Here is an 8,884-nt window from a genome sequence, read left to right on the forward strand (position 1 = left end):
GTTACCCTGATACTTTTTCAAAAATTTTGAATTTTTCGATTTCAGTGAATACCTTCTCGACGTTCATGTTCCCCTGATACTTTTTCAAAAATTTCTAATTTTCCAATTTCAGTGAATACCTTCTCGACGTTCATGTTCCCCTGATATTTTTTCAAAAATTTCTAATTTTTCAATTTCTATACTCATAAATTTGCAGAGTCGTTTACAAACAAAAAAATTGGAATTATAATAATTAATTAATAATTAATAAAGAATTAATTAAAGGACACCCCAGCATTGCGTGTGGTGCCCTCCCTCTCCTGGGGTGCAGTACTACGATGCTGCCGGGGTCACTGAAACCCCCAGATCTGAGACTCTACTTTAGTCAATCCTCTTTGGGACATGCTGCCAGACTGCGGTCAGCTGTGATCTCCACTGACAATCATAACCTAATTAATTCCCGAATTAGTCAAAAGAACTAAACTATTATATTATATGAAAAAGAATGCGTACAACAGTTGAGAAAAATAACCCCCACTTATAAAGAAACGAAAAGAGCGTAGGAACGACATAATGTTTGGATTGTCAGTTCGACGTGAGAGTTACATCTTACCCCAAATAATCAGAAGATCATACGTTGATGGACCGAGTTTTCGTGAACGTTGGGCTGATATGGATGAAGAGGAAAAAGAAAGAGTGAGAAAGAGCAGAAAATTGAAGGCTTGGAGAGCACCGATGGAGCCGCAAGATCACTATTTGCAAGCGTTCAACATTAGTACCAACAAACACGGGTTCTTCAGTAATAAATTTAGCTTAAAGCTTACAGACTGGTTCAGCTGGTACAAACAACATCAAATGGATTATGTGAAATGGAGCCAGAGGTACATTCCAGAGCGTCAGCAAACCCTGGGAAATGACTTGGCTCTTGCACACTTCGTCGTTCACAGAAATGGTAAAGTCCGGATGAAGGGCTCCCAAACGTTTATGGACATCAAGAATGCACTCGACCTACCAGATACATTTACCCCGAACTGGTTCCTTGAAGAGGTTGATGTAAGTGGTACCGAAATATGTTACGAAGGCCTCGAAAATTTTGCCAATCTCGGGAGACTGAAAATAGCGGCTTTTAGAAATTGTCAGTATTTTGATGATTGGTGTTTGGAGAGAATCTTGAACATGTGCCCAAATCTCGAGGTACTTGATATCTCAGATAATGTGAAAATTACAGAGCGGGGATTGGAGGGAGCTTACAGAAACTGTAATCTTAAAAAATTGATCGTCACGGATTGGGGATATGGAGTAAGCTTTGAATTAGTTTGCTTAATGCTAGAAGATGCTGTACCTGGACTGCAAGTGGAAATTAAAACTCCTACGGTAGCAAATGAAAAGTTGAATGCAAGTCCAGATGTTGTTGCAGAATCCACAATCAAAAGAGATCAAGTATTTAAATAGGCATTATTCCTGATCATTACGCACTTTTCTGCTTTATGAATTTCCGTTGAACCAAGTATAATAGTGTAAAAATTATTAACAATTTTCAGGATTCATAGGCTCTAATTTTGTGTAGTTCGGATCGTATAAATACATGAAATTGGGAAAACTCCGAATAAATTTATTACGTATTATTGCCATTTATTATTTTATTAATGTCTCACTGCGGGACGAATTTTATTCTTTTCCCTGTGACGTTTCCTATAATGAAGTTCAACTCTATTACACACACCATAATTTTTCATGTTTTCCTCATTATTATTAAGAGGGACTTGATCAAAACAGATATCATATTTTTTCCATATGTGTCTCCAACTTATTTTCTTGTGAACTTTCTCCCGTTTCAGAGACAAATTCGTTTGACACTCTATTGCTTTCTTGAGATCTGAAACTGTCGTATTGTTGGGTGGAACCTGAAAATAAAAAGTTGATTTTTCGTTATTTTCGATGACACTTGTTTATTCAGTCAATGGAAGGAAATTACTTACCACCACTGCGAGTCTTGGAAGTGCTCCTCTGTTCAAATATACGGTAATAGCTTGACCTTCTGCAACTGCAACTTGGGCTTTTATCTCATCCACTGTTGCATCTGATGGAAGTCCACGAAACAAGGGATCACTTTCGATAATTTTGTCAATAGCTTCTTTTGTTAAATTCACCAACTCTTCGTGACTCCATTGAACGTCTTTGATTCGCTCATTTTCTGATGCATTATTGACGTCTTGCATTTTGATTAATCAAAAAAGTTTTTTCAGCATAAGTTTGTCTTTGTATTTGACGTTGTTTGTTACCGTCTAAACAAGGACTCCAGGCTAGATCGATTTGAAGTCCAACACTTACTCCGCTGAAATTTCATAGATGGCACTATTAATCCACTATTTTATCCGCGAAATTTGAAAATACATTTAGTAAAATTAGAACGTGCAGAAAACGTTCAACTATGGAACAATGAACAAGGGATGGAAAATAATTCCACCAACGTGAAAAAACATTACCGGAAATCATGAATTTCAATGACTTATCCTGTTTCCAGGTGCAAGGCGGAGCTGTAAAATGGGGGTAAAAATGAAGGGTGAAAAAATCACGTAAAAGTATTAATAATAATATACAAATTTATACTACATCCTGATTTCAAAATTTTAAGGGAACTGGAAGTCGGCTAAATTTCGTGGTGAGGGCGGGAAAATTCGAACGTGCGCTCCGAATTCATAACTTCTAATTAAAGAATTTGGCTTTAATTAAAATAATCGAGGAGTAAAATTAGTTTTTAATAAAATTTCAATGATATTTCGACGTGTTTGTCGACGTCAAGGGGAAGGGTTTCATTCATTGAAAAATTTTTACAAGGATTTTATTATCCCAAGTGAGAACTCACCTTGAATCCACTCTGGAGAATAAATGTCCGACATTTATTTCCGATACTAACGTACAGTAATAGCTGTCATTCAGAGAGGGATGCTGAACTAAACACAATTATTAAACTGTATTAACCACGAAAAATGGCGGAGAAACCTGGTGAGTGAAAAACTGTCCAACGGTTTAAGAAATAAATCAGGTATTTTCTAACCAATAAGGTAAGCATATGGTAAGAGAATCTACTTTTCACTGTTGATAACCAGATGAAGAAGTGGTGTCGACACAGCAGCGTCTGCAATCATCTCATGATCCAGGATGGAACGATCCTCCAAAATGGGCATTTACTCCTACACCAATCACAAGTGGAACTCCAACAAGGAGATTGTTAAACAAAAGAGTGGCTTTTCCATTGGCTTCAACTCCATTTCCAGAGAATCCAACTGCTCTAGGTCAATCGTTACCACCGAGTAGTTTCCCACCACCTCCATCGCAATTGCCAAATCGAACAACTGCACCACATGCTCCTCTATTGGCTCCTACAGTAGCAGTAAACGCTCTTGAAATTACTCCTTTGATTGGCGATAAAGAGGATGGGTTAAATAAAACTTTAGGAAATATTCAATCTGTGATAAATAGTCAGTTGGATGACACTAGAACCGAGGAGGTGCAGAAGAGAATGGAGATGATGAAGAATATGTGGATTTCGGGAAAACTCAATGATGAGATTCAGGGGAAGGTGTTAAAAATTTCTGAAGGTAGTTCTACTATTTTTTCTTCGAGGAATTGAAAGAAAAATAATTCTACCCCTTTTTTTCCAGCTTTGAGAGACAGGGATATCGACACGGCAGATAAACTTCATGTATCACTGATGATAGAGCACAACACCTTGTGCAACAATTGGATATCTGGTATCAGACATCTGATTCTCGAGCTCAGGTCAAAGGCCACTGAGTCTGAAGGCATAGCTGACATCAACTCTCAACCCGTCTTCCTGTTGAATCCAACGGAATCAAAGTAATCTTAATGTCTATAAGTTTTAAGTTTAATAAAGCGCTTTGAAAGAATATTTTATATTCATCGGAATTATTTTCTTTTTACGAGGACTAATTTTATTCCCCCATTTTATTTTCCAATATCCAAATATATTTCACAATCATTAATTCTCTTCAATTGTAACTCACCGATTTGAATTTCTGGCTTTATTAGACAGAATTTTCCTCAACTCAGTTTTCATTTCGATACATTATTAAACAATCATATTTCTTGTTCACGTTTAATATTGACGTGAATATGAAAATCATTGTTGATTTTATTTTAAAATTTTTTGTGCAATTGATAATGAGAAAACTTTAGATTTAATTGCACTCTCTTTCTGACCTGCCCTGGGTAACTATCGATAAAATAGTTCGCCAAAAGCCTTCGGTTCAGTTCGAAACGATAAAAAGTACCATCCACCCTTGACTGCTCGACTTATCAAGTAATATCTCCGGCACATCCACGACTTACCCATTGCAAATAATAAAATACTTACGACCACTTCCACTTCCTCGCGATCCCATAAACATACGTTAAAAAATTTTTTCATCAACTCCTGATATTCCTCTACAAGTGTATGAATAAAAAAAATTGTTCGCCAGATGGAAGACCAGTGATGAAGGAAGATAAGCCCGAAAAACCGTGGTTAAAGTGGAAAGTATATTAATTGTCAATCATCCAGTCAATCTTTTGCACTAACTTTAGAATTTATTTTTGTTCATCTCTTTCTCGTACGGCTCTTGAAATTTTCCAAGGATTGTTAAGTGGATCAAATAATATGCGGAAAAAATTTCATAAAATTTTCTACTTTTTTTCATCCCGAGTCCATACTATAATATCCTTAATGCAACTCTCCCCAACTGTATTATCCCGTCGAGAACAAAATGAAACGTGACGGATAGAAATGAGTGCAATTCAAATAATTTAGATATTTCAAGAGTCCGAATGTGCACTCGCGCATCTGAAATTTTCCAGTCAAGCAAATTTTTTACTTTATATTTTCGCTTTTCCGATGATAATACAATTATAAATTTGTGGGAATCGGGGGATTCCCGTATCGTTCAATTTCATCGCTATCCACTAGGTGGAAATCTGCAGTACTATAGTGAGAAAAAACTTGTTGACTCAGTGCTGTAAATCGCAGAGAAATTGCACTCAAACATTTCGATTTAAAAAAATTTCATAGATAGATCATTGACTGTTGACAGTATAAGAAAATAATCCCCATATCATTACCTGAAATATGGATACGATTACGATTAAAATTCGTTCAGAAGGAGTACGGTACGCAATTACTAGATGTAAGAGTGAATTTTATTATAAATTTTTCTCCGCGAATAATCGTCAGGGAAATTTATTAGCTATTCTATAAATTCTGGCATTTCCTGTCGCCCAAAGGGCCGCGATATCATAGTAATTCAATACCTAATCACCTTTCTCAATTAAATTCATTTTTACTAACGCCTGAAATATCTTATTCATTATTCCCAAACGTCATATTTTCAATACCTGTAATTAAAAAACCTCGATAATTGGTATTAATCGTTAAAATTTCCAGTGGCCAATGGGATGGCATTTCCGAGTGGATTTTGTAAGTGAACGCAGTGCCCATAACCCTTATTGATTTTCTCATGGTAAATGAGAAAATCTATAAATTACTCCTGTTCGACTAGGGTGCGTTCGATTGGGGTGAGAAAGAGGGTGATCGGGCCAGAGTGTCACACCGTGGATCATCGGCACGAATTGCAACGCTAGTCCTGGCAGAGGGTGCAACACCCTGAAAAAAATCCAGGAATTCCTGGAAGTGACTTTCCTGCATATCCGCAGGTGGTTCGCCCTGATTGGCGAAAAAATTGGCATTGTCCCCGAGGGAAATGAAAGAGCCTTAAATGAAAACGTCCTGGCATAGTCTCTTCGAGAATTCCGCGGATATTGCTACCTCGTTAGCACCATGGTACTAGCCACTAGCACGCAGTACTTCACATGGGGGTTGGCACTGGCCGAGAGAGATAAAGAAAAGCCCTGAGCCATTGATGAAGAGAGGGGAATTGCAAGAGAGAGAGAGAGAGAGAGAGAGAGTAGCAGTTGTGTAGCACAGAGGGTACAATATTGATCTGTAGGATGGGGTAGTTCGAACGCAAGGGGTGGAGTGCTGTCAGGGGAGAACTAGCTGCCCCTCCAGATCCTCCCCTGCCAGGTTGAGGGTGGCTTTGGAAAATAGTGGTGGGGAATATTCTTGCGTGGTGGTCCACTCCGCAGCTTTACGCGGAAATCGGAGGAAACATAGCACTGGTAGGAGGCGACCCCTTCTGACAGCGGGAGCGTCGCGACGCTCAGCCCCTACGGGCCTTGATACATACAGGTGCTGCCCCACCAGCCATCTGTTTGTACCAAAAACCACCTCTCTCTCTCTCTCTCTCTCTCTCATTCTCACCCTCCAACGGCTATACAACACCATGCCACCCTGTTCTCTGATACTGGCTCCATCACAGCATCCTCAGTTACGTTGCAGCCCTTCCTCCGAAGAGAGTGGCTCTTCATTCTCGCGTGTTTTCTACGTGCAGAGGGGCCTCCCAGGGATATAAAAACGATAATAAAACGGTGAAAAATACGGCCTCTCGGATATTTTAACGGGCCAAATTGGTGAGCACCTGTAAATCGTGAACTCTCTTCGGTTATGACTCGAATAGAATGTAATAATGCAAATTTATCATCCAATTTCATGAATGGAAACATTCTCACTGGGGGAAATGTCAGTGACTCTTTGGAGCATTGATTGAAATTTATTAAAAATTATCATTGGCAATGTGGTTCGGTGTATGGAGAGACTTGAATCGGGATTGAGTGACTGTTGTGACGGTTTTTTTTTTTTGTCATTTAGGGGATTAGGTGATGTTGATTGTCGTGGAGTACAGGTGGTTGATGTACAATGTGTCGGTGGATTGGTTTCATCGTCATTAGCGCTGTTTTATTGTAAGCCCAGGGTGACTGGGACAGTTGGATCTTCAAAGACTCCGAGTACCTGTGATCGTGTCATCGTGATAGGTCATTCACACTTGGGTATCAACTGGCAAAGGCAACGTGTGCTCTCCGCGTGAAGTAGCAGTGGGTGGAATACTGCCAGCCTCTTGGCACTCGAGGTTCTCTTTTGGTCGGATAATCGTTTCGTGGTAAAATCACTATTTTGAACACCTGTAAACCAACCAAGAAGAAAAATAAACGATCACTGGATTAACAAAGGCCACAGGCACGTTAAAAATCCCGGGGATCCCTCTTCCTAGATTATCATCGGCATTTCTGCTCCTCATGTTGATCCTCTCCTCAATTTCATTGTCATTTTTATCATAAGGTGAGTGCTTATCTCAATGGCTGAGACATCGAAAGCGGAAGAATGTTCATGAGACGAGAAGAAATTGATCGGCGAGGCTATCAGTGACGATGTTTGAGAGCTTTTCACGGGAAAATTACTCTTTCCATAATAAATTATATTTCCGTGATCAGGAAGTTGGAATTAATTTTTTTATTTATGCCATTTCTTTTGCTTGTGGGTGATGCTTTGGGGGCGATACTTGCACAGTTTTTCTTTGCGATTTTTAATCTCCTGTTAAAGATGATTACCCGATTGTCGGATTTGGGCGATGAGTAATGAATGTTGAAATAAGTGGAAGAGCCAAATGGTTGGCGCGACGCCGGAATCGGAACCCTGTTGCTGGGTGGTTCCATGTTATATTTCGATTTTCGATTAAAGATTCAGCCCGATCACGGCAGATTAATTCAGCGGTATTCTCGGCTTCAGGTGGTGATTGAGGAACCAAACGTTTCCTGAATATTCCTTTTTTCCCTTTTTTCATTCTTTTATTAATGTGGAAATTTAAATGTGGATCTTTATCTCTTTATCGTCTTCATTTGGATTTTATTTCAGTTAAACTTTTAATTTTCAATTCTTTGAGTTTATTTTTTCTCTTCGCGATTGATAATTATCTTTCTGAGCTTTTACTCCCATCACTGGGTATTTGATAGTACAATACGCACATTATAGTAAATTATAAGTAAATATTCACCAAATTCAGGGAGAATTGGATTTTACCCACAGCAACCAGATGATTGCTTACCATTAGTACAATTTGCTATTTCAATTGGAGCGAAAATTTTCGAGTAAATACCGCATTTGGTTTGTTTTTACTCAATTGAGTTAATCAAAACACTGATGAACTGCTGAAGGTAGAGTTAGAATCATTTGCACTAGAATAATCATGGTTAAAATCATCATACCTAAAAAGATAAAGATAAAGATTGCCGATAAAGATATCAAACGTGTCGTGAATCTTCGTGATCTACATCCATGACACTTAAATCTGTCGACACCAATCCGTCCAATACCGATTTGAATAAATGATGGAAAAATATTTTTAACCGCGATGAGCATTAATTTTTGTATACCGGGCATATATTTGCAACGAAGAGGTACGTTATCGTGCTTCTGGTTCGAGAATCACTGTCATTAATAAATGTGCGCGAAGAGTGGAAAGAAGAGATAGAATTCACCGAGAATATTCCCATGGAGATGGGCTTGAGAGAATGAAAAAAAAAATAGGAAAGAGAAGAAAAACTTTCACCCATAGTCATACGATAAAACCACAGGGGACATCACTTCCATCATTTTTCTCCCCCCCTCCCTTCCTCGGGAACGCCGATTAATCAATTCTCCCCAGAGGCGTACGTTCTAACCGGAATTAATTCCGAAACCTCCCACTTGCATTCTTCTCCGAAAAAACCCAGTCATTGAGTATTTTCTAATTTTCTTTTACTGAAAATTGATTTAAGGATATCCAAGTAACAGTGCATCATTTATTTCTTATAAATAAATCAGTTCAATTGTTCAAGCCTTCAAGATCTGGATTGTCATTCATAAATAATTTATTTAAAAAGATTTTCTCGAGTAATCAAAATTTATTGGTATTGAATAGCATTTTATGAATTAATAAGGTATACGCCCAAATCGATTTATATCGATTTTAATCAA

At 38.3% G+C, this 8,884-nt stretch overlaps 3 protein-coding genes across 3 annotated transcripts; 2 read left to right on the top strand and 1 right to left on the bottom strand.

Moving 5' to 3' along the window:
- The first annotated feature begins 365 nt into the window (after positions 1 to 365).
- On the top strand, positions 366 to 1,604 carry LOC105263714 (ATP synthase subunit s-like protein). The gene has a single exon (XM_011300102.1). It carries the CDS (start codon positions 553 to 555, stop codon positions 1,429 to 1,431), a length of 879 nt encoding a protein of 292 aa, XP_011298404.1. The 5' UTR covers positions 366 to 552; the 3' UTR covers positions 1,432 to 1,604.
- Positions 1,605 to 1,610: 6 nt separating this feature from the next.
- Positions 1,611 to 2,930, bottom strand: LOC105263716 (U11/U12 small nuclear ribonucleoprotein 25 kDa protein). The gene is made up of 3 exons (XM_011300105.1): positions 2,846 to 2,930; positions 1,959 to 2,314; positions 1,611 to 1,883 (listed from the first exon to the last, which is right to left on the bottom strand). The coding sequence occupies exons 2-3, from the start codon at positions 2,196 to 2,198 to the stop codon at positions 1,623 to 1,625; spliced, it is 501 nt and encodes a 166-aa protein (XP_011298407.1). The 5' UTR covers positions 2,199 to 2,314; positions 2,846 to 2,930; the 3' UTR covers positions 1,611 to 1,622.
- Positions 2,896 to 3,892, top strand: LOC105263715 (steroid receptor RNA activator 1-like). Its single transcript, XM_011300104.1, has 3 exons — positions 2,896 to 2,985; positions 3,090 to 3,581; positions 3,645 to 3,892. Exons 1-3 carry the CDS (start codon positions 2,970 to 2,972, stop codon positions 3,842 to 3,844), a joined length of 708 nt encoding a protein of 235 aa, XP_011298406.1. The 5' UTR covers positions 2,896 to 2,969; the 3' UTR covers positions 3,845 to 3,892.
- The last annotated feature ends 4,992 nt before the right edge of the window (positions 3,893 to 8,884 follow it).

This window comes from Fopius arisanus, unplaced genomic scaffold, assembly GCF_000806365.1.
Source record: "Fopius arisanus strain USDA-PBARC FA_bdor unplaced genomic scaffold, ASM80636v1 scaffold00016, whole genome shotgun sequence".
NCBI classification, from domain to species: Eukaryota; Metazoa; Arthropoda; class Insecta; order Hymenoptera; family Braconidae; genus Fopius; species Fopius arisanus.

Coding starts and splice junctions, on each gene's coding strand:
- LOC105263714 (XM_011300102.1), top strand. CDS start 553: ATGTTTGGATTGTCAGTTCGACGTGAGAGTTACATCTTACCCCAAATA.
- LOC105263716 (XM_011300105.1), bottom strand. CDS start 2,198: ATGCAAGACGTCAATAATGCATCAGAAAATGAGCGAATCAAAGACGTT. Junction 1,884..1,958: donor TTCCAAGACTCGCAGTGGTG/GTAAGTAATTTC, acceptor TTTTATTTTCAG/GTTCCACCCAACAATACGAC.
- LOC105263715 (XM_011300104.1), top strand. Junction 3,582..3,644: donor GGTGTTAAAAATTTCTGAAG/GTAGTTCTACTA, acceptor CTTTTTTTCCAG/CTTTGAGAGACAGGGATATC.